General features: G+C 43.2%; 2 protein-coding genes across 5 annotated transcripts in view; one reads left to right on the top strand and one right to left on the bottom strand.

The window, feature by feature from the left end:
• The window catches only part of MYO1B (myosin IB), a 95,784-nt gene extending 92,213 nt beyond the window's left edge, over window positions 1-3,571 (top strand). For all 4 annotated transcript variants that reach the window (XM_086466140.1, XM_086466138.1, XM_086466139.1 and 1 more), the window contains 2 exons: window positions 783-910; window positions 3,448-3,571. In XM_086466140.1, the coding sequence (XP_086322266.1) occupies window positions 783-910; window positions 3,448-3,571 (252 nt within the window). The remainder of the gene's footprint in view (window positions 1-782; window positions 911-3,447) is intronic.
• A 17,260-nt stretch (window positions 3,572-20,831) lies between these two features.
• Window positions 20,832-23,066, bottom strand: TSSK6 (testis specific serine kinase 6). Its single transcript, XM_086465984.1, is given in 3 exon segments — window positions 20,832-21,677; window positions 21,957-22,052; window positions 22,986-23,066. Coding segments are annotated over 3 exon segments (1,023 nt in total).
• Window positions 23,067-25,627: the final 2,561 nt, after the last annotated feature.

The raw sequence follows: 25,627 nt of genomic DNA, 5'->3' as shown, positions 1-25,627 counted from the left end.
ATCTGCAAAAACTGATTTAAAACTACTGAAGCCAAATGAGAACAGTTATTACATTATGAATGATCATTTACTTGTGAAAATCAGACTTTGTATTTCACTGCAGCCTATTCAAAACTGGAGTTTTCAATGTGTAATATGGGCCTTTAATCTGGTTTTGGATAACTTGTGGCAGTGTTTTCCTTTTTAGCTGCTCATATAATTCTTCCTGATGCACTGGCAGAATATTTCTCTCTTCTTTATGGGATGCCAAGAAATCCACGTTATGGCACAGCTAATTTGGTTACTCAGTTCTAAAGAACTGATTTCAGTGCTATATTTGCTTCATTGCACTGTCAGCACTGCTCTGCTAAAATCATTAAGCTGGCATTTGAATTCTAGCTCAAATGGATTTAAAGAATGTTACATATAGTGTTTTTTCATACTGACCACCTTCATCCTAATACTAGTGTTGGAAATTTGTTTCTGTTCCTTTTTGAAAATACTATGAGCTTGCTGCAGTGTAGCCAGAAAAAGGATACAGAAACACGAGTTTTGTAAGACAAATGGAGGGGACCCTCCTTTAGGGTCAGAAGGGGTTTTTTACTTTCTCAACAAGTTTGTAGTTATTTTGATAGTGAATTGCATTTTGATCCTGTACACTGCACTGCATCCCTATTTAATTTACAGGACAAAAGACTGTTCTTTCACTGCACTGGGAAGAGAAGACTCCTGCTTCCTTGGGCATTTAGTATTTTTCATATTCTAGGTTTCGGTAGTCCTAATTACTTTCCTTTCTGTTTCAGGGTTCAGGAGCAGCTGGTAAAGGAGATTTCCTGCTCAGCAGCGATCACCTTATTGAAATGGCCACTAAACTTTACCGCACTACTCTCAGCCAAACCAAACAGAAGCTCAACATTGAGATATCTGATGAGTATGTTTCTTGTTTGCTTAGAAGTGTTTCCTTCAATGCAACATGCTAAAAAGTCAAATACCTACTGTTAGAAAAACAAACCACTGTTGTGTAACTAATACCTCTTTTCTCTTGACAGAATACTTGTAAATAAGGATCCAATTTTCAATGTGTACTCATTTCTGATATTAATTTTGGCTCTCATTTCCTTGAAAATCATTAGAGAAATTGTGCTTTTCTTAAGGTATTTTCAGATAGGGCTATGAAGCAGAATTGCTGCTGTAGAAATCATTAAGAGATGCTACATTTGAGAGAATCATTTTGTATGTGACTGAAAAGTTCATGTATTCCTGTGAGATGTTTATTGATTAGAGTGGACATGAGGTGCCAAGTTCTAGTGAAAACAACCAAAACAGAATGAAAAGCTTCTCCCCCAAAGACATGTAATGATGGTGCTAGTAATGTAGGTCTGTAAAGCTCTACCTTCTCTTTGTGAAAGTGAAAAATGCATTCTTAAAATTCCTGCTGATGGTGTTTGAACCACCTATTGTTGTTTTGGGTTTTTGGGTTGTTAAAAAGCTTTGTTTGATAAAAAACTTGCATCTCAAATTAGTATTTCTTTCTGTTTGGTGCAGTTTCATATTTTGGCCTTAAATAAGGACTGCACTTGCAGTGTTTATAGCCGTGGGATAAAAATGTGTGCATTTGTGAACTCCTGAAGCCAGCTGAGTGAGTCCCTCTCTTAGGCCACCATCGTTATGCACTCAGTTTGTTGTGTGAAGTGCCCCCTGATTTCAGTAGTGTTGATTTGGTGGGTTTTCAGTATGAAGAAAATTTGGAACCCTTTAACAATAGTGAAATAAAATTTCTGTCAGAAAAACATGAACCTTTTATCTGGCTGTACCACACTGCTTGTATTCTAGAGTCATGACGGCAAGTACAGTTTATATCTATTCAGATTTAAGGCTTATTTAAAGGCTGATTCTGCTTTTTCCTTGAAAATTACGTCTGCCACGTTCCTTTGAGCTGTTACCAGATGTGATTTAATTTGCTCAAGTGTGTGTGTTTTTAGTCTCTTAAAGAGTGTGGCTGTTCCCAGTAAGTTTCTAGTTTAATGATGGCTACAAAGGAATAAACTACTAAACCAAAGTTTAAGCATGCATTGCACTAGTCTGGACTGCCTGACTGCCTTAGGTCTAGGAAACAGACTGCTTCCTGGGAGTCTTGCATTTTGGGATGTGGCTTTGGTTCTTGTCTTGCAGATTAAAAACATTCACGTGTGTATTGCTGTTGAGTTTATCCAGACTAAATAATTCTAAGTTGTTAGCAGTTCCATCTCTGTTGATGGTGAAGCAGTACTCTCTTCTCCCAGCTAGAGATTAGATACAAGCACAGCTAGGAATTGAGAAGAAAATGTGGCCTGAGTTTCACTGCTGTACACTACTTTTTGGGTAAGAGAGCTGATAAAAGCAAAAATGCTTTTGATCCAGATGTATGTCTAGCAAGACCATACCTTTTGTATAGATCATATTGAAACAATGGGTCTAGGAAAACGCAGCGTTGATGACAAGAGATGATGGCTATAAGACCTACTTACATTTTGCGGATGCTTGCATGGCTGGGAGCACCGAACAAGTTAATCTTTGAGCGTCTGGGCTGTGCAGCAGGAAGGGGGGACCGAAGGGCAGCTCTGCGCAGCAGAGGCCGCTTCCTCCCCTGAGCTCTGCCGTCAGCTTGATTTGTGGTTTCCGGCTGGAGAACAAATTCTTTGAAGTTTTTGGCCTCTGCTTGAGGACTTTTTAAGGATGCTAAAAGGGAAAATCTGCTCTATTACAAAGGACTTTTTAGGTCAGCAGCCACTGCACGTGAGCCAAAAGGCAGTGCCGCCCTGTTTATTGCTTTCAGTCTTGCTACCCAGATCAGTGACAAGTTTGAGGCTCTACAGGAGCCTGTTGGGCTTTGGTCTTGTTTGTTTTTTTTTTTTTTTTCTGAAGCGATTCTCCACATTCAGTGAAATTTCTCTTCCAGTAAAAGTGAAGAGTCAAACCCAGATTAATATACCCTGGACCGTAGGAAATATCTAAATTTGGAGATTGCTGGGAAGGAAGTGAATTTTCCCAGATGCCAAGCAGGGGGCTATAAAGGCTACCTAAGGATTAGAAATACGAGAGCTGCTAAAGTGCCAGATATGCTAAATTAAGCAAAAACCAGAAAAGCACTGCTGATGTGGCTATAGAAGTATTTAGCTTCCACGAAAACAGAAAAGTCACTTTGGATGACGGTGAAGCAGCTGGAAATGGTCTTTGCTGCATTTCTGGTACCTCAGAAATTCTGTTTTAAACAGTCTTCTTTCTAAAGGATCAAGACATGCTACCTGAAGGAGGCTCAAGCCACACCATAACCTATGGCTTTTTTTTATTCTCCAACTCTTATTATTAATACAGACCTGAAAATGACATCTTTTGGAGTGATGCTCGGAACCAAGAGGAAAAGACTTCCTTTCCTCATGTGATTTTTTTTGCACCTTTAACTAAAATCTATCTTATTCCCTCTCCTAGGTTTTTGGTCCAGTTCAGACAAGACAAAGTATGTGTGAAGTTCATACAAGGCAGCCAGAAAAATGGCAACATCCCAACTTGCAAGCGAAAAAACAATCGTCTTCTTGAAGTGGCTGTCCCCTAACTGCAGCTGGTGACTCTCCCTTTCATGGACTTGTTTCTTTGTAATAGTGCAATTATAGTTGTTTGATTTCGCTGATTTTATACCTTTCCGGAGCTGTTGGTGGCTAATAGCTTTAGAAACCCTTGGCAAAACATATGATGAATCGACTTTTTAATCTCTTTGTTCATGACGAAGTTTTAACCCTCAAAATACAGATTTTTACACAGTGAGGCATTTTTACCAGCTGGCACATATCTGTCATACATTAATCATTCTCTTTTTGTTTAGCAGTCATATTTTAGTTCAGCATACCGTAAACCCACGTATTAATGATAAATTACTCATATTCCTTAGTCTAGCGGTCTGCTTAACAGGAACTATATGTGGCCTTGATGCTTGATGGCCACTTGTGCCCAGTGTCTTTTTATACCAAACTGTTCTGGTCTTCTGACGGGCTCCTTGCTTGCCGCTGCTGGGGAGACTGGCAGAACGGAGACTGACACACTAACTCCAGCAGTTAACACTAGGACCTATGTAACTCGATCTTTTAGTCCATACGGCACAGGAAGATCTAATTCTGCAAAACAGAAGGAATATATGATTATACAAGCAGCTATATGCATAATTTTACAGTAAAAAGTGCAGAAATTTTGAAACAGTGTTTTTTTAATTAGATCAGATATTTTTAATGACTTTATACATTAGAAATCAGTAAAGTTTAAAAAGCTTGTTTCTTTCCCAAAAGCTATACAGTTCGAGGCATATTTTCTGTTCTGCTTTTTTTCTTTTAAATTATTAGTTAAGATTAGAGCCTGAAAAATGCAATAGTATTCATAACACAAGTAAACGCTAGGTATTTAAACAGCTAGTTATCAAGTGAAAGGATTGAGCCTTTCTTCTAGATATTGGCATGTACAATGTGCAATAAAACATACGTGACATTTTGTGCAAAATTATTTATAATACATTTTTGTGTGCAAGAGAGGATTGGTGCAAACTGCGTAGACAATGTAGGGGTTAAGAGAGATTTGTGTTGTTAATTTGCAGTTTTTTAGAATGTACACTACAGTTGTCAATTTGGGAAGAATACTTAGAACTAAAAAATCCTTAATTTGAGGGTCTGTATATAAATTGGTATTACGGTGATAAAGCTGTTCTAATTCTGTGCTGTTTGGTACTCCTATGTTATAACCATATTTTTGTACTCCAAACTATTTTATATAACTTGTGTGCCTGATGTAAATGCGTGCACAGAAAATACAATCAAGAGCTGCGTTAAACTTTCAGTGTAACTGATTGCACTTAATCTTTTATAAGCCAGAAGCATTAGTTGAAATCCTTAAAAGGAGAGATGCATTCTTAGATAGAAGCAACTACTTAAGTGAAAGGTTTGTTGGATGTGACTGTTTGATTTGTTGATGCAAGGACAGTTGAGAAAGTGTTGTACTTTTGCAGTCTGATATAGGACAAATTAAGACCCTGGGTATCTGATGTGCAGTGCTGGAAGTCCAAGCATAAATAAAGGAAAGATAAAGAAAAGTTCAGTCTCGTTACTCTCCTGTGGTAAAGTGATGTAGCGCTCATGGCTGCGAAGGCTCCTCTGGCTAGTTCGATGTTAGCGTTGGCTCTCTGCATTAAAATGGCATTTACTGCAATAGATGTTCTAGTGCTAACGGTTCTTGGTGTGAAAAAACCAGCTGGCTTGGGTTATACCACTTTTTGCTTTGGGATTAAAGTAAATGATTTTGCTATGATTTGGATACAAAACATTGGTTTTAACTGGTTGCTTTAACGTTGCTGTTAAAAGTTCATGCATGTGACCTTGAAAGGTGGGAATAATCAAAAGATGTATTTCCCAAACTATGGCAAAAAGTTGCCTCTTCTTTATGATCTTAGTTTGAACCTTTCTTTTAATAATTGAGTCAGGTTAGTGATTTAATAAAATTTAAATAATTTTACATGTATTGTAATTAGAGATGCTTACGAAGGAAATCTTAGTATTGATTTGTAATGCAAAATTAGGATACTTCAGAGCAATTAGTTCATTGCTTTGAGAAGACAGCACATAATAACATGGCATTTAATAACTCTGTATTAGAATTCCTACTTGGTAAAGATTTGGAGGGCTTGTAAAACTGTTGACTAACTGGAAAACCTTGCAGTAAGAACCATAAGGAGCAAATTTTTTAAATGAATACAAAAGTAAGGAAAACAAACATTTGAAGTCTGAACTAATCCTGTAGTTGCTTGCAGGTAGGAAACAGGAGAGTTTAGATTAAGTACACCTGGATATTTGGCCCATGAATTAGTGTATTGCAGGATAACGTTAGGATATTTGACCCATCCCAGCCAGACCCAGTACACATCCCTTCTATTTTTTTTTTTTTTTTTTTAATCTTTGTAGCAAGCCATGATAGCCATACCTGCAAAAGACTGGATGAGTGACAAATTCCTCACTTTGGTTTCTGTCATTTCATTTCTTTTTCTGGACCTTTACAGTTTTTACCTTGCATATTAGCTGGTACTTTGTGATAGTTACCATGTGACACTTCAGTATTTCTCAATGTACAAAGCAAGTTTTGCTGAACATGAATTATTTAGATAGAGTCATGGTATCTTGATGTTTAGATTTAAGTATCTAGGATGTTGAAAATAAAAATGCAAGGTCACCTACTTTTTTTTTTTCCTTTTCCTCTGTTTTCTTTTATAACTGTCTTATCAAATGGAGTTGTAAAGAGAAGGCTATTCCTCCGATGGTGCTAAGCTTACACAACCTTTTACTTGTAAATTTAAATTTGTCATCTGAAAGCTGGGCAAGGATCATTAAAAAAAAATGAGATTTGTTGCATGATACTTTCCAGAATCAAATAAAATCTCTCCCTAGACCTATACTTTCTCTATATCTGTATCTTCCTTACTGCCATCAAATCTAAAAAGAGCAGGTGACTGGGGTTTAGGCGAAATATACATAACGCTGGTGTGTGACTTGGAAGGAGAAGAAATTTTTATTTTGTATGTGATTCCTTAAAGGGCAGCATTTCTTCCTCAGTGATTCACAGTAACCCTTTTCAGTGCAATTCTTCTGTGTAAGTCCTTTCCTCAACATAGTTTTCTCTGAAAATTCTGCAAACTCAACTTTCCTAACGTTAGAATTTGGACCGATTCTCTAAGAACAGTATTAATAGACAGATTAATGTGATTTTTTTTTTTTAATGGCTTTGAGCCCCAAACCTATCATATTCCATATGTTTTGTCTGGTGATCTTTTTCTGTCTTTTTATCCTCAACAGTTTTATTCCGACTTATGTATATTTTTGTTCGTTGTACAAATTATGGAAGAAACTAAAATGCAAAATCAGAAAAAACATCTTCAGTTTTAATCCAAGTTTGTTTTCATTGCCAAAATGACAGCCTTGTTCTAAACAGTTCTGGAGAAAAAAAAGAAGAATTAATTCAAAATTTTGATATGAAATGAAGGAATTTTCCCTAGTTGGCATAATTTCCCTGTTAAGCTTTTAGATCCTTAATCTTGAAGAACAACGTATTTTCCATATTCCATAGGAAGTGGTTGCGGTTATTTTAAAAGATTGCTCTGTAGTGTGATGGTGATGGGCAGAAAGAGATGCACATGTCTATGCTTTGGACGTTATAACTTCCCAACAAACACGTGTTTCGAAGACAGAACTGGAAGCATTTCATGGGGGTGCTGCCAACTTATAACGATGCAGACAAGTGTGAGTTTTAAGTAATCTCTGACACCACTAACAGATGAGTTCTGGCTTTCCTCCTGTCTAGCTTCCATCTTTACTGGAGTATTTTGTAGCTTACACAGATGTATGATTCAGGGGGACAACATGGACAATTCTTTACCAATGTTTGTAAAACCCCTTGAAGTGATCAAAATTCTCTGGATACTGCTTTTAATCCTGTGGTTTAAAATAATTACATGTTATGTCACTGTCCCATGACCTTCCAGTTAAATGTAACTAGAGATTGTTGGCACGTAGTGAGATCTTGTAGCCATTCCAGCACAATATTTGCTAATTTGCACTATAGACCTGTCTGGCTGAAATGGTGTGATCTGTTAAGTAGTTTTAGGAGACTTAACTCAGGCAGCGGCATCCTCCCTCAAAGCGAACAGCATTCACATGTCAGTCCCAGCTACAGTGAGACTTTCCGTTTTACGACTAACTGGGGAGTTTCCTCCTAGACATGTAGACAAAGGGAGTTTTAGAGTGTGGGGAAAAAACCCTCATTGGCAGCGTCTGTTGGCAGAGCAGCACTTGCTTCTGCCGAAACATCCTACATAAGAGCAGTCGCTGCTCTAAGCACACGCTATATATACACTGCACAGAAAAGCCATATTCCCTCTTGCAGGGTGACACTGACAGCACTACTTGCTCATTCAGCAGTGGTGAATTTCTTATTTCTGCACTTTTGAAGCCGAGTACATAGAGGATGGAGGATTGTGGTGAATATACAGTTGCTGTTAATAATTCTTGTAAAAATGTATTTACATAGGTTAGGGTGGATTTGCATTGCCCAGTCTCAAAAAATTAGCTGGAATGCAAAGAGGAAAAAAGTGCTCCTAAGAATTTGTTGGTTATAAGGAAACACATCACTATTTCATGTCTGGCTGTATTTGTCTGTGGCAAACTAGTGCTATTTAAAAGATAGGGGCTGTGAGAGGAATGTCAATTTAATCTAGTTATCAGCTAGGACAAGTTCTGCTGCTGTTCCCTTGCACACATGGATGAGTTGGGTATTAAGACTTTAACTTAAAATGTGATTTAGGACAGTTTGAGGCCATTGCAGTTAACTTTGTGATCAACTGATGAAATTGAGTCCTAGAAGATTTTTTAGAAACATATTCCTTCTGTCCTTTATTCTAAACTTCTAAGGCACTGACATCTGATTGTGAACTGACTAGGCAAAATTTTGAAGTATGAAGCAGAAAAGGCTTTATACATGAATGAGAAGAAATCCAAAGAATCTGACTTATCTCTTCTTAGCAATTCAACTGATTTCCAAGACTACACCCTGCGCTTAACTGAAGGTAAGGATCTCTTTGCTGTATAACATTCTACTGTTTATGGTCTTTAATTATTAGAGAAAAGATAAAAGCTAAATACTCCTCTGGCCAGGGATCTTCTGCCCTGGAATCATGTCAAAGTGATGAGGATCTGCAGGGAGTCCTTCTGGAGGAGTCCTTGCCCAGACGCCTGGGACTTCACTGCCAAGTCTCACCTTCACCCTCTGAAACATCAAATGCCTTTTAGGCTGTTCTCTGAAACTGGGAGACAATGCTTTTTGCCACAACGAATGGTGATTTTTGCTGGCCTGGCAATGTTGCTTTTGGACATTACGAAGCCATTCCCCACTGGTATCTTGATGCTGGGTGGTCTCAGAGATGCTGGGTGCCGTTTCCCACTCTGGCTCTCATCACATTCTGATTTCCTCCTGCCCCCATTCCCACCTGCCTCTAATGTTCTCTGCAGTGATAAAGGGAGGCATATGTCTCCGGGGTAAAGCAGCAAAGTATGCTTTTAAGTTATTTTATTCCATTATCTACCACTGCATCATGGCACCTTGGTTTCAGCTGAACATACAGGAAATGTTTTATTTACCTTCTAACCAAAAGCTATTTTTAATGAAAGATGCTTTGTTCTCTTTCAAGTTAACTTGCTAGCTGTATCAGTATCACGAGTGTTTCCCAAAACTATGACAAAAAGCAAACCTGAAGCTTGAAACATGAAAAGCTGCTGTTGCTATGCGCTCTGTCTCTTCCTGTTAGAGGAGAAATCCACTTGAAGTGATGTTATGATGTCCCTGCTGGCTTGATTCACGGCATGCAGCCTTCAAGGTTGCTGTACATGCTTCTTGTAGCCTGAAAAATGAATTCATCAGAATGTGAAATAGGTAGTTTCAAACTGTGGTGCTTAAAGCAGGGAACTCATTTATATTCAGATGCAAAGGAGCATTAAATAGCTTTGAGTATACTTAGGTGTGCTTTTACTCACCTGTATGCTGCTCTAGCTGTGGGAGGAGAGACCTTGGCACGTTTAACAGTGAAGACTCCAATTGCAGGTGTTCAAAGCAATGCTGTCTGATCAAAATCATCACAAGCTATTGATTAACATTTAATTTTTAATAATAAAGTCCAAAAGTTGTGGATGAGCTTGCAGTGGAAGTCCTAAATGTTGATTGCATCCCAAACTTCTTAATATTATACAGGGATTGTGGCCTTATGATGGCAGGTTCCAGAGTTTTCATGAGCTGTTCTGGGGATAATGCAAAAAATAATAAAAAATTTCAGCTATTTCTGATATAGGAAAAAAGCATTTTTTTTAAGCCAACTGCGAACTCATTGCAACAGAGATGTAGGATTGTTTCCAGCTTACAGTCAGCCCATTACTGGCACAGAGATGTTCTCCCTGACCATCCTTTAATTGAATACTGTATTTAGACCGCATTGCTGTATTGACATCATATGATGTGTTGCATGTGCTTGGCTCCTGAGCACCATACCATCCTGGGATGTGGGTTTTGATCCTACCTGGGTGTTTTTTTCCCATCTGTTGAGGTGGAGGTAGGATTTCTTATGGTAAAGCAAACAAAAGAACAACCTGGAAGAGGAAAGGGGACTGTGAGACAGATCCATGCTTCAAGTTTCAGTCCCACCTTCAGGGTACAAGGGGGTGAGGAAACCCTTTCCAAAGAGAGGAGAGCGTCTTCTCCAGCTGTCAGGCCCCAGGATGCCATGGGTGGGGGCCTATGTCTCCTTCAAGCCAGGGTGGAGCAAAGCCTGTTGTAGATTTGATCTATTTTTGTGTTACTGTGCTAATCCCAGTCCGTGGTGTTATTTAGAGGCTTTCCTTGGTGTGGCTTTCTCCTCATGCTTGGTTTTGCACTGCCAGATGTTCCCTTCTCTCGCATTACCCCAGCGTGTCCCTCCCTTTTGCCCGAGACTTCTCTGTATTTATAGCTATTTATTTCCTAAAAACGTCTGGAAAAGTAAAACCGAGGCTGTGGTTTCATGTTTCAGCATGAGCCCAACCAGCACGTTTCCTGCCACCGCAGCAGCGTGGTCTGGTCCTTCCTGCCGGCGGCTCCAGCCATGCTACCCTGACCCTGGGGTGAGCTTGGCACCAGGAGCTACAAGGGCGGAGAAGTCGCCCTGCAGCAGGAGCTCCCTGGGCGGACTCCCTGCCCAGCCCCATGAGACTGAACGGGGGAAGAGGACATGGGGAGCTCTGACACCAGCTCAGGCGCGGTGCAAAACCACGTGCCGGGATAGCAGTGGTGCTTTCTGCGGTCATAACAGGTTTCAAGGACTTCACGCACTCTCTTGAAAGTGCTGTTTCCCACTCTGGCTCTCATCATGTTCTGATTTCCTCCTGCCCCCATATCCTCCTGGGGACACTGCATGCCAAAAATCCCAGGTTTTCTAACTTCAGACAGACAAATGTCCCTGAATTTTTCTGGCTGTTCTTTGAAAACATATAAAGGAGAACAAGAAGTAGATGCACGTCCTGCTGCAACGTCAGCAGCTCCTTACAAAGTGCAGTTCAAGATTTCTCTCTCTCCCGGTGCTGACTTCATTGTTACAAACCAGGATTTGTATGGGACTTGGTTGGGGAGCACTGGTAGCACCACAGTGTATGTCCTAATGAGCTCAGCTTTTGGAAGCCATGTGGGGAAGCCAGACGTACAAGGCAGAAGGTGGTGTGAATGCAGGGTACTGTATGATTGCACCGCATCCATGTGGATCATTCAGAGAAATTAAAGATGAACACAAAATTAATGATTGTGTGAAACCTTCACCCCCCTCTTGCTGATGATAAAATTCTCATCAGCTCTGCGGGGGCCAGAACCTCTCCCCGTTCTCATGCAGGTTTCTGCGCAGACACCAAGCAGATCATTACAGAGTTTCCAGCTGGGATCATAATGTCATTTCCTCTGCTATTTGCCTGGATTCCTTTTTCAAATCTTCCCGTTCCCTCCTTAGACTTGCTGAACAACTGCTTTGTGAATTTACAATTTACCTGCCAGATAGCTCTGGTGAAAAGTTTTCCTGAGGTTGCTGGAGAAATCCATGCACCAAATACAGAGCTAATGCCTGCAGCTGGTAAGGAGCAAAGTATGTGCCTCCTTTTGGGTCTGTGGATGTGATATGCAGTGTGCACACTTTGGCACGAGTCCTCACGCTGGCCCACCTCCAGGCCAAGAATCACATCTCCCAGTCTTAGGGGACGTGACGTATGAAGTACTGCACCTCGGCGATGCGGGGAATGTGCCACCAGCAATCCCCAACCGCGCTCCTCTTTAAAGCAGGCAGCGTCTGCTCTCCCTGCGTGCTTACAGCAAATACAGGGTGACGATGTATTTTCAGGGCCTCTGAGCTTGGTTTCTCAAGCCCTTTTTCTATCGCAGTCTGCTAATGGACATGAAGATGGAAGGAAGGAGAAGAAATGTGGGGAAGCAGCGCAGTGCTGGTATGCTTTGAAAGCCAATTCCTTTGCTCCAGATGTTCTAAATCACATGTGGAGAAGTGTTCGTGGTCAGATGCTGCTTGAAACCGATTGTTGATAGTCTCCTGAGACGGCTCGTGACAAACTGAATAATAAAAATGCTAAAAATAGCATAGTTATTCCCTGAAAAAGCAAAGTTCCCACAATCCAATGAGCTGGGAAAATTGTTGAACTTTCTTTGGACGCAACGTGCTCTTTTTTTGTATGTATGTTCTTCAATCTTCCATGGGTCTGTGAGCTTTTTTTCTTATGACCCTTCCTCCTCCTACCAGCTCCAAGCAACCATGTTTCCAGCCTCCCCAGCAGCAGCTGAGCTGACCACTAGCCATCAATGTGAAAAAGTCTCCCACACTCCTTGAACCTCATAGTTTGTTACCCGGTGTCACTAGTTGTTATGAGTTTGTCTTTGTAGAACGTTTTTTTTAAACTGTGGGGAAAGCCAGCTCACAAGGCTCACAGCGATAATGCCAAGAGCCCTTTACCACAATAGACCATCCTTGACAGCAGCAGTTCTCTACTGACCATGCCTAGCTTATGCCACTGCTGATTTCTTTCCAATGTTGTCCGCTCACAGCACTGCAAGGCGCAGTACTGACCTTCCTTCTTCAGTGTGTGGGCAACCAGGGGGGCAACCACCGCACAAGGGTTGGGTACTCTGTGTATTGTGCCCTAGGCAGAAGGCTTGAGGCCACTGGGTGTCCCAGGACTATCCTCCACTGCAGTGCTTGGTGAAGTCAGGTCCTACTTGAGAACTTCATAGTTCAAGGAGTCGAAGTGGATTCTTCGGTGGTGAGAAGAGATGATTTGTTACAATCTGCTTATGTAGCAGTAACAAATTGCAAACCTGGTGGCAGAGATGATAAAAGCCATGGGTAATGACAAGCTATGGAAATGTTTGGCGTGCCCAGAGTGAGATTGCCTGTGCTTTGCTAGCCAGTGACAGCTTATCATTTGACAGATACTAAATATATGCAAGTGATTTGAGTCTGTCTACTACTGGAAAAAATGTCACTGTTACAAAAACTACCCTTCTGTGTGCTGTTTTTTGTATTTCTCTGATATTGGAATTAGCTATAGATTCTGTCCTATTCTGGTATGAATTGCACCTCTCCAGGCATGTATACTTACTTAAAATTTAGGGGAAGGTCTTGGAAACATGAGATCAACTTAAGCGATGCATTGTGATGGTTTTTTTTTTTGTGGGTGATGATTTCAAACATAACTCAATATAGCAATTTGTTTTCTCTGACCATTCATTCTGGAGACTAGCAATATTTAAACTTTCAGCAGAGTTAATAATTGAGGTAGTCAGCATGTTTACGTATGCACTCAGTTAAAGTCCTGGTCCTGCGTGCCAAAGTCTCCTGTGATGCTTTTTGCTCAATGTGAAATTCTGCACATCCACCAACCCACTTACCAAAACCTCTGTTGCTCCCCCGCTGTCAGGTATGTCATCAGCTGATGCCCATTTTTGTGTCCTCCCTGACTGCTGTGGAGCTGTGTGGCTGTGGAGTTTTGCTAGTGAAGCATCTGAGGCACAGCTGTTCATTGCCCATGTAAAAATCTGAGGACGCAGCAAATTTAGGGGTAGAGTAAAACCAAAGAAATGGAGCAGGGTGCAATGAAAAACACAAATGTTTTAGAAGTGTTATAGATAAAATATGAAAAGGCTCTAGTTTCATAATGAAATTAAGTTTGTGGTGAGCTGTTGGTCTGAAGTTTAGATCCTGCGTGATGTCTTGAGAATAGCATTTGTAATAGATTTAATCTGCTGACAGAATGATGCTCCATCCCAAAACCACCAGCACAGTTTTCTCTATGAATGTCTTCCTGCCAGGCGCTGCCTGAAATAGCCTAACAAAAGACGGAAATCAATGGACGCTGCTTTTTCTGCCATGAAGATGAAACAAAATACATGGTGGCTACAGGAAAGGATACAGTCACCACCAGGAATTTCCTCTAGGGAATGTCCTGGATATTTTTCTGCCCTGAGTAATGTCTCTCGCTCACATCCTCATAGTTAACCATGCTGCTGAATCAGAAAATATTGCATGATCACCTCAAGATGTACATAAGCCACTGTCCTGCTTGCCCAGGCTGGCTGAGCTCTGCCTCCCTGTCCCCAGCTCCACCTGTGCCACTGCCAACTGTCCTGCCTGCTGCCGTGCTGCTTCTGCAGGCACCTTATTCCCCATTCTCCCTTCTCGGGCTCGGGAGATTTGTCCTCACCTGTGCCCGGGGCACCCCTCTGCCTGATGCTTCCTTCGCTGGTAGTAGCTTCCTTCTACTCTGACAGGGAGGTTTGTAAGGACTTGCTTTTGATATTTTTCCCTGTATTTGTACAAATACCTGTATTTATTTGAAGGCTGTGTGTATGTATTTGAAGGTTGCTAGTAGTTCCAGCCCTCCCATGGGTCCTTCTTCCAGCAATTCCCTGGATCTATCAGTAGTAAATAAACATAGCTCTTGGTATTGGAAAAGGTAATTGGCTGCATAATACACAGAAAGCGAAATTGCTTTCCTCAAGATTTATTCATCAATTATAGTTTGCCCTGGATGGCGCAGTTTGCACCATTTTCTGGACAGGGGAGAAATATGTCAAACAGAGAGAGAGGAAGCTACTGCTACAATAAATGACTGGATGCTTATGTGCATGACTGTGTATTTTAGGTGTTTCATAATAGGTATCCTATTAACAAGGTAATGCAAATAAGGACCTAAGGTTTATCATTATATTTGAGACAATAATGTGTATTTTGGGGTTTTCTGCTTGTAATTAATGAGAATGTTGTCTGTTTCATTGGTGTACCCTGGGTGAGGTTGGTTGTTTCCTGTGCTCTTCTAGGAGGATGTAGCAGCCAGCATGCTGTGCAAATCTTGCCTCTCCTTTTTGCAAACTCCCTTTTGCCTCCACCCACCGAGCCCTGCCTTGTACTTATGGTAGAACTCAAACCCCTACAGGCTGGGGATGCCAATGTCTGAGTTAAAGCTAAAGCCAAGTCAGCGGCAGTGAATGCTCCAGCTGTATTTTTAATTAAGGTTTTAATGGAAATGGCGCATTTGTCCCTCTCTGGAGAATGTACTGATATGATAGTGCTGTGCAGAGTATTATGGAAAAAAACGATGTTGCCAGTTACATTTCCAGTGGGTCAACACAGTACACGGAGAATAAGCAAAGTGACCACACGGAGGAGCAGTGGTCAGGGATTTCTTAAGGGCTTGTCTGGTGGCGATCAGTTCCCTCAGCTACTATTTGCTTTACAACCATTTAGTAGAACTTGAGAGCTCTCAGCATCTTGTGGAATCCAGGCCCTTTGTAAATACACTCCTAAGAGGGTACAAGGTGATCTGTGAACCTGTCAGCTACCATGCTGACTCTGACGCTGCTGCTATTGACCTTGTCTCGTTATTGGTGTTAAATTGGTTTGCTAAGAGGCATTTAATTAGTTTCCTACTATTTTAACAGGAATCACTTCTATTGTAAAGCACACTGTGAGCTGTGCTGCCCAGAAATGCTTCTCTATGCCAGGTGAGGCAAACAGATCCCCATGGTCTGTTCTTTGTAAGGCCACCTATGGGTTGCAGAGTCCAAAAGAAGGTCCTCTCCTGTGGCCAAGGTGCCACTCATTTAAGAGGCGAGATCTTCTGAAGCAGGGGTGATCAATCACGACATCTGTACACAGGACCTCTCCCAATAGGGCTCCTGTGATATTTAGGTTCTACCCGAATATAATGAACACCTGTTATCTAAGAGAAAGAAATAACACCACATATGTCTTTCAAGGAATCTGTTGGTTGCTGCTGTGGCTGATAACAACATGAGAAGGAAGGAAGGAAGGAGAACAGACACCCCACCCACCCTTGTGCAGCTCTTTAACTTCACCTAACAACCATGCTCACCCCTGTGTGCTGCATTCTTAGGTGCTTATGTCATTTTGCCATCTGTAAGATAAGTCAATAATAACCAAAAGGTAAGTGGCAGATGCAGGCACTGCTTGCTGTCCCATGTTTTCATGTGTCTAGAAAATATAGTTATTTATCACTGTTGCAGTCAAACTTATAGAGAAGTTTGTGTACCTGTGACAGAAATAATAGGCATCACCTCAAAGCAGAATTCTGGGTTTGTGGGATCACAGGGTAACTTGGGCAGGGGAGTACCTTGGAGGTCTCCAGTCCAATGTCCTGCTCAAGGCAGGGTCAGCTCTGAGATCAGACCAGGTGCTTTGTCTGGTTGGCCCTTCAAAACCTCCAAGGATGGAGACCACACAACATCTCTGAGCAACCTGGGCTCATGTTACATCCCACAGTGTGGGTGCTGCCTTAACTTGAGGGGTGTTAAGTGCAGTTAAGAAATTTGGATCCCTTATTCAGAGCATGGAAAAGAAGCTCCATCCATCTGCTTTTGTAGTATATTTCCTTTCATTCATTTATGAGATAAAATGAGATTGATTTGGAAGCAGTTTTGGGAGAGGGAATTCACATGTCTTTCCAGGCCATCAAATATTGTTGAATTTATTACCATTTCAAGACAGAATCATGATCTGACCAAAAGGTTGGAGACCAGGGAAGTTTTGAACTGTAATGTAAAGTGGAATCCTCTTGGCTTGAGGTAAGCCACATAGTCTGCTCACTATAACAGGGGGATAATCATATTTACCATTTGGTGCTACTGCAAGGATTAATGTTTGCTAGGTGCTATGAAAATGAAAACATTCACAGAAAGCTTCTTGTCATTATATGCACAAAGAGCCTCAGGATCCTGTCCTTTGGCAAGAACCTCTTGTTAGATTTTTTTTTTTTAATTATGCGTCCTATAATCAAATGGCTCAAGTCAGGAAAATCTGCCCTCTTTCTCCCTCCCTGTCTCTTCCAACAGACAAGTAAGTGTAGGGACCCGCAGAGCAATGGACTATGAAAAGAGGAGATCTTAAATTGGATAAGGGTTAAGATGCACAGAAAAGCATGGAGACCCATAAATTGGTACAGCGTGGGGTCTGAAAAGGGAAGGGAGGATGCTGGGTAGCTGGATAAAAGGCTGCTAGCGCTAAAGATTACAATTATGGAAAGGTTAATGTATTCAAGCAGAGTGAGGTATATTTATTTGCTAAATTGCCTGTTGAAAGCTTTGCCTTCCTAATGAGGCAGGGTCACTCAGGTATGTCTCTCACCCAACCTGCCCGCACTGGCTCAGCCGAGGGTAATTGCAGCAGGTGATTAGCTGCAGGCTGGGCAGCCCAGCTTCGCTGTGGGCAGAAATTTACAGCCCTGAGAAAGCCAGCTCGAGAGTTAATGCAGGAATACATGAGGTGTTTGATTACCTAGCAGTGTTTTCCCACAATTCATGAATATACTTATCTCCAGAGTTTTGTAACATGTAGCCTTTTAAACAGATGAGTCCTAAAGCTTATCAAACACATCAGCTATGACCTAAAATCTTGAAAGCAAATTTTTCTTAGCTGAAAAGGGAGCTTTAATGTCAATGTGCAGTGAATTCTCTCTCTTCCTCTCATTTGCCTGAAATGCAGTCTTTATTTCAGGCAAGGTGATGCTGAATTTGGACAAAAAAGCAGTGGAAGGAAAGCTATACTAGAAGTCACAAAGACGTCTTTGAAATTATTAGTGCTCTTCTCAGTTTAAATGGGGTAAAAGTGCTTCAAGATGCTTAGAAAATATCTCGAGAAAATACTAAACACTGTTCTGCTGAGTATCCTTTTGAGACTCCCTCTAACTGATTTCAAGACATGGGTCTAAATATCTGGAAGACCTTCCAGTGAGCCTGTTGGGTGACATAGGGTGGGACAAGAGCTGACAACAGGGCTATGGACAAGGTGATGCTCAGACCATGTAGTAAGCCAACAAGAGCTAGATGGTAGCATACCACGGAGCTGCCTCATATGCTTTCTGAATGTTTCCCTCCTTGTCCTTGAAGAAGGATTAAATATATTTATTGTTGTATCTTGCATGGTGATCAGCTCCCCCATCAGAAGTTATTTATTTGGTGCTGGTATTAGACAGGACCCTTCATTTCCAGATTGTATCGCACTAGTACGTTACAAACAGCCTGAGGAGGACAGAGTCACATTGCAGAACGATGCCGGTGGGACTGATCAGGATATTGATAACCCAGTGTGGCTGTTTATGCCTCCCGTGGGTGCTCGTTCAAAGTTCAAGGGCTCTCCCATAAATGCAGGGTGCTGTGATTCATGGCTAGGATAGCAGGGCCCATTTGACAGAAGTCAGGGAAGGGGCACTTCCATCGACTGTGCACCTCCCAGGAAGGTTAAAAAGCATTTCTACCCTCCTGAGGAGGAAATAAGCCCAGGGAAGCGGCGGGCTTAGCACACACAGAGACCGCAGGGGTCCTTCCGGTACAGAGTGAGGAGAGGAGGGATGCCCACAGAGTGCAGCCCTGGCCCCGCTGCAGGGGCACGGCCGAGGAGCCTCCTTCCCAGCCTGCTGAACGCCTCTGGTTCCGCTCTCCTTCAAAACTGATTTCCCGTTGATGCAAATTAGATAAGAATTGGTTCAGAGTCTTTAATTGTAATTTTTATTTTTAATCTGCATAATTAGACTTGTAATGGACTATTTTCATAGTCTCAGGACTGCTCTGAGATCGTTAGTGCTGGGCCTTCTGAGATTACCATCTGTGTGGAGAAGGCGAGGGCTGCGGGGCAGCTGTACGAGCCTCGTGTGGCTCATTCACGTCACTTGCCACTGCAACCCCGGCTGCTTTCCCAAGCCATTCCAGGGGGTACATCGTTGCAAAACATTAGTCATCTGTCCTAACTCGTGTCCTCAACAGATGCAGTTGTTTAGGAGAATGTGGTGCTGAGGGGAGATTAATAGGGTCTGGGTTTTAGAACGACTCATTTTATATTAGCTTTGTCTTTAACGAAAGAAAATTAAAAGAAAGCAAAAGGACAGGCAATACAGTAGCACCAGGTCTGGCACCAGGTTTCTGCTTCCCAGGTTGTGGGGAGGTACTTGGAGGAAAGCAAGGCCTGGAGTGAGGCAGGAGATGGAGATGAAAAGGTACCTGGATATCCTGGGGTATGGACTGGGGAGGTGTCCCAAAGGAAGGTGGTGGCTTTGGAGAGGCATGAAGCTAGCAGGGTGGTTGGAAGGTGAGTAGGAAAAGGAGAGTTGAACCTTGCTGAAAATCTCACTGCCCTGAAATCCGCCTCCTCGCTTCTCACATCCTTATGACTTCTATCCTTCTTTTCCGTCCCCAGCATCCTCCTGATCCTTCCCAAGCCTGTTTCCCCAGCCATGAATGGCCCCAAGACACCCTTCCTATCCCTTACTCTGTCTGCTTTGGACTTTGCTGCTGCTATGAAGTTTTATTTTGCAGCTGCAAGGAGGAGAACAAAATAAATCTTCATTCTGGGGGTGGCAAAATTCACTGTAGCCTGCGTGCTGAAAAGCCTTGGTCTGGCTCTGCTGCCACATCTTGTTCTACTTAAACTGCTGCTTTTAATAGACAGAAAATGTTTGCTTTGCCAAAGATGTTTCCTTCTTTTCCAGCAGAACCATGTGCACTGGTTTGTTCATGTAAGATGTAGCCTAGCTGTGGGAACTGCTGCCAGGGCTGTGTTGTGTTAGCTCGCACCAGCACCAGAAACATGAAGACTGGTGGACCACCCAACTGGAAATCTTCTGTTTGACTTCAGTTTTGGTGGAAGCTAGATTGGAGATTATTTTAAAGGGATTTGAAATGTCTCATGAAAACACAATTTAGATGCTAGCTCCTATCTTTAATTAACCCTTTGAAAATGTGACTTGCCAGTAGGGATCTGTAGTAGATTTTGGGAGTAATTGGTAAATTTCTACGTTGAAGATGGACAGGAGGTGTTAGCAAAGCAGTTCTTTGAATCTTTATCTCTTTCCCGTTACAGGTTCTCTATGGCCAGTCGCATTTCTTTTGGTGGAGATTTCAAATGTGGTCAAGAATCAATATATGAAAGATGTAGTTGAATGTAAGGTGTGGATTTCAAACCCACACCAAAACTTTTGCTCAGTAATTCTGTCCAGTTGCCTGGAAAGATCTTGCTGTGAATTTGGGCTGTGAATGTCACTGTGAGATCTAAACAGTGGTATAGAAAAAAATGTGGAATTTTCTCTGCAGTAGTGATTTGCAGGACCACTACCTCTCCCCTCCCACCAGCTCAAATATAGTTTGGTGGCAAACAAGGTTGAGGACAAGCCAAGACCCGCACGAGAACAGCTTTCCTCCTGCAGTTCTGGGCAGTGCCCTATGCATACAGTGGCAGAGGGTGGGGAGCAGCAGAGAGGGGCAGCTGTGCAAGAGTTTCAGTGTTCTTTACATGTACTACGGAGCAGGCAACATAAAGCACTGTGCTGCTGCACGCTGCACCTTGCCACCCTGCCCTGGCTATGCTGGCTCCATGGGAAAGCCCCAACCTGCCTGATGGCAGGGTGCAGGTCCCCCCTGCAGTCAGGCAGCCACTGCTGGTGTACGCAGCCCTATGCTTTCCTCTTACTGCTAGCTCAACATGGTCATTGTGTCTTGAAACTCAACCCACAGCAGGCTCATGTGTCTCCTTTTGTGGAGGGATCTGACCACCTTCTGAGAGCCCATGGTCTTGTTGATGCTTGAAGTTCAATCAGCTCCACGTACAGCACTCCAGGAACCAAAATGATCAATAAACCACAGAAATGCTTTTCCACTACAGCACTGATTATGCTAAAGTGTTACTGCTCTCCCAGAATCTCTGGGGAGGGCTTCCTCATTCAGATGTCTCCCTTCAGCCAGCTGTTCTTGGCCATCTGCTCCACACTGAGTCACAAGGCCAGGCTGAACTGGACCAGTTGGGCAATGAGGGATTGGCAAGGCTCTGGCAGTGGGGGCAGCCCCTCCAGGTAAAGCACCCCTTTCTTCTGCCACTGGGGCATGCTGCAGATGTGGATATCGCCAAAGGGCTGGTAGTCAGTCATCATCACGTAAAGAATCACCCCCAGGCTCCACATGTTGTACTTCTTGGTGTCGTGGGGGTTGCCCATCAGCACCTCTGGGGAAGCGTAGGCTGCTGACCCACAGAATGTGGTGCTCAGGATGGGGTAGCTGTTGGCCTCCTTGCTAAAACCAAAGTCAGTAAGCTTGGCCCGGTGGCCATCAATGGTGAGCAGCATGTTGTCACACTTGAGATCCTGGTGCACCAAGTTGTGGTCATGCAGGTAGCGCACAGCCCCCAGGACCTGTGCAAAGATATCCCAGGCCTTGGGGACGCAGGGCAGCTTCCCCAGCTGCTGCACCAGCTCCAGCAGGTTAGTGGCTGCTGCCTCCATCACGATATGGAGTTTCCCATTGCAGTCCTCGATGAACTCAAAGATGTGCACGATGTTGAGGTGCTGGATCTCATGCGTGATGGAGAGCTCCCAGGGCAGAAACTTGTACACAAAGGCTGGGGGTGTTTGTTGCCAGTCCACCACCTTGATGGCTAAGGGGCCCTTGTATTTGTTGGAGGTGGCCGCTTTCACCTGGAAGAAGCTGCCCTCCCTTAATGTGTGACCCAGCCAGTAGCCCAGCTCACAAAGTAGCTTCTATCCTGCATTGTTTTTTTGGCAGGATGTGCAACCCTGACGGGCTTAATCAAAGCTGGTGTTTTGCTCCAGGATTTGAAAGCTTTAATATATGGTGTGTGGCAGCTGTTGACCTTTGTCTCCTCCATGGTCCCATGGGTGCCTCTGGGCTCCAGGGCTCACCCAGGTATGGTGATGGGGTGGAATGTTGTGTGGTAGCACCTTTGTGAGATGACAAGGGTGTCTGGTGGGTCCCCTCCGCTCATGGGTGTCCCAGGCATGCCCACGCACACGTCAGGGGAGGACTTGCACAGGTGGATGTTTTTGAGTTTTTACCTTTTCCACCTCTTCACTTGAGTTTTTAAAATAGGGCTTTTTGGATGATGAGAGTTCAAATGCCATCTTTCTGACACGAGGAATCCATTTGGGGACCTATACAAGTTTTATGCAGGGTATTAGTTATATTAAAATCAGACTGCACAGAGTAGCACAAAGGGGTGATTCCTACTGTCCTTAACTGCACACCACCTTGGCTGGCTGTAAATACTTACTTCTTTTATTATGATGGTGCAGGGAGCTATTTGAGTAGGTAGGCTTTCTGACTTCGTGTGCTGTGGACAGGGAACTTTAAATGCATCTTTCAGAAGAAACAGCTTTTCAGTTTCTTGAACTTGGAATTGCTCTCCCTCTATTTTTCTCAAAATGATATTTTGGAGTCTTACAGAGAAGAAGCGAGACCAGAGATCCTTCGGAGAGCTTCTGTAATTTAGATTTTAAATGCTTTTAGTCAGTTTTAGTAGCCACAAGGTGACAGTCAAATTAAGCACAGGGCAGAAGCAGAGAGCAGCTGGGCTGGGTCGCAACATCCACTCCAGAGCAAAGCGTCCCTCCCATTGCAGGCTGTGTCCCCAGCCAGTGTCGGCTCCTTCCTCTGGGTCCTTGGCTCTCGAAAACAGTTGTTTCTGGTTTGTGCTGTTTTTTAAGCTGCTTGAGGATCCTGTCCTCCCTGTGGAGCCCACATTTCCTTTCCAGCTGTATAAAGGAGCCTAGGACCACAAAACATCCATTTTCCTAAATACCAACCCAAATGCTATTTTTAATTTTTGAATATATGTTTCATTCTGCAAATCAGTTCTAAAGAGGAATGAGATTCGATCAAAGGCCGAAAAAAATTTTCATTGTGAGTCCATCTTGTCAATGTTCTGAAGTCACTTGATAAAATTAAATTAATTAAAAACTCCAAACATAGGTCTATATGTGCTACGGGGGTGCTTTGCACTGACTCCTAAGGGCAAGTCATGTAATCATCATGTTGAGTTTTATCTGCTGTAGATGCCACAGGTCAAAACCAAACCACTTTCTCACCTTAGATGCTATTTCTACAGGCCAGTATGGAAATTCAACATGCTGTGGAAGCACAGTTTCCAGGCACGTACCAGCAGGCATGCTGTCAAAAAGCCAGGCAACTGGCATGTACATTGTATGATGGAGGATTTGCTCCTGCGCAGGGGCTACCCTGCCTGGAAACATTCCAGCTAAAAGTGTCCCTGCTCACTGCAGGGGGTTGGACTAGATGGCCTTTAAAGGTCCCTTCCAACCCAAAGTATTCTATGGTTCTATGCTGGCCACTGAGGAATGCCCTCAGTCCATCCTTATCTCCTCTGAAGAGAGTGGAGGCCTCATTTGACAGCAAGGACTTTGCCTGGGGCTGATGTCCGCCTGGAGGTCAAGCGCAGAGAGTCCCACATGCATGCAGAGGTGCAGGACATGACTCAGCCAATGCTCCTGTTCTGGTTGGGACATCGAATAAATGCCCCCAGGTTTCTTATTTCTGAAGTGGACCAGAAAGAAGTAATTTCCAGAACTTCCCATTCAGAAACTGCTGTTACTTAAACACAAAAAAATCCCACCTAGCAATCAGGCCAGATACAGAAAGCCATTTCGCTGGACACACATGATTTCCTGGCACTTCTCTTTAGCCCATGAGTCATAACCACAGTGACTGCAGCAGAGGCCTGAGCTGGACTTTTTGCAGGAGCTGAGACCTTTGAGGTGGCTAAATATAACTGAATCAATGTGGGCATTTTTACATGAGAAAACGCTTAGACCAGGCAACCCTTCCTTGCTTACTACCAGAACACCTCTGGAAAATGCTGTCTTCACATGCTCTGACAGATAGAAAGATGTGTGTGTAGCTAGCTATGGGGGCTTGGCTGATGCTTGGTGTGTTTTTTAAAACAGTAATGGGAGTTCACATTATAGGCATGTTCCCAAAGCCTACAGGTAAAATCCTCATTTATGGGAAACCTCTTTGAAGCTCCCTATAATAACATAACCAGAAGAGGTATTGTCCAAACTGCAGTGGAAAAACCAAAGAGGTAGCTACAAACGTGTTGTGATGGTAAGAAGCAATGTTGTGGAGTCCTGCATTGCTGGTAACTCTCCATCTGCTCGAGGCAGCTTGTTGCTTTGGGAGCTTTTCAGCAAGCTTGGCTGAGGTGGACAGTTTCAGACGCAGTAAGCCCTACTCTAAGCCCAGAAAAAGCACTGCGCAGTTAGATGCTGCAGGAGCATCCCCGGGACTGAAGGGCTTGAGCAGCGCCTCGAAGGAGACAGGGAAGAAAGCCCTGGTGAAAGCGGGGACGGAGCAGCTATTGTGGCAAACACTCCCCCTCCTGTACGCTCCAGGCTAACCTTCTGTTGAGATCATTGCTGTGCATCTCCGCGCTCCCGACCCGCAGCTTGCAGCATGGCCTGGCACTGCTGCAAAAAGCTCTAAAGACAGACATGAATGAGAGGTTTGGGTTTGACAGGTCACTGTCAGGTGGATGAGGAGGAAAGGTATCTGAGCTCAGCTTTTTGTGCTGTGGTTAGATCTCAGAGAAACACATTTTTGCCTCGTTAGCTGCTGGGTCAACATTTATTGGTATAAAAATGCACCAAGAAATCTCTTTTGCTTTCAATCCTTCCACCTCAAGTACCGCTACCTGTGTTATACATATTTAGGTCACATCGATATACTTTAGTAAGGTACTCAGTACCAACATACAAAAAGATGCTGAGCTTCTGAGATTACTGGTACAATTTTTGCATCAAAGCTGTGTTTGTAGAATTGACTTGTTTCATTGCTCCTATAAGCGAGAGTAATTAGAAATCAGGCAGCAATTACTGGTCTGTTAAATCTGGTATGTGAGCAGGAGGAGCTGGTCAGCAGAGGTATAAATTATTGGAGCTCACTGTCAAGGTTTTTTTTCTGGGGATGCTTTCCGACTGTGATGGCACAGTTGTGCATCAGGCTGACGCCCAGTTGGTTCCTCTGCCAAGGGGCTGATCAACTCCTGAAGGATCATTCATGTTGCCGTGCAGCGCAGAGACACCAGAGAGATACCAGGTGCCCTAGAAGCAACTCACCGGTTTTAAACTCAGCATAAGCTAATGTACCTGTCTGGGTAAGTTCACCCAGGGTGAGTCCTGCATCGCCCAGGGCTGGACTGCTCACAAGAGACCAAGCTGTGCTGGGCATTGCTCCACACCAAAACCAGGAGGAGCTCTGAGTTAACCTTGCCGGGGTCCTGGGTGCATTACAATTACATAGTATGGTGTTCCCTGGGGGTGACTCAACCTTGCCAAGAAGCTAAGGCAGCTGAAGGTCTCCAACCTTCTGCGCTGTATACAGCTACCTTCAACCAGAGAAGAACAAACAAGCCACAAGACATAACAGAGGAGTATTATTTTTTTTTTCTTTCTGCATCATCCCATAGATTTTTTTTTTTTTCACTAATAAGTAGGTCTTCTCTTGCAGGAAAATCCTGGCTGGGAAATCACCAGTCTGCTATCTGAACATCAGGGTTAATCAAACGCGTCTGTGCAGTGCCTTTTTGGGTGGCTGCTCTCTTGCCGAACCTCAGCAAGGCAGTGCTACATCAGTGTAATTACTGGACTGAGGTGCCAGCTGTCATGCAGTATGGCAAACAACCAAGCTAACAAGAGGGCCATTACAGCATGTA

This window comes from Leptosomus discolor, chromosome 5, assembly GCF_034619465.1.
Source record: "Leptosomus discolor isolate bLepDis1 chromosome 5, bLepDis1.hap2, whole genome shotgun sequence".
NCBI lineage: Eukaryota > Metazoa > Chordata > Aves > Leptosomiformes > Leptosomidae > Leptosomus > Leptosomus discolor.
Note: the sequence above shows the minus strand (reverse complement) of the source record. Positions and strands in the feature narration are given on the sequence as shown.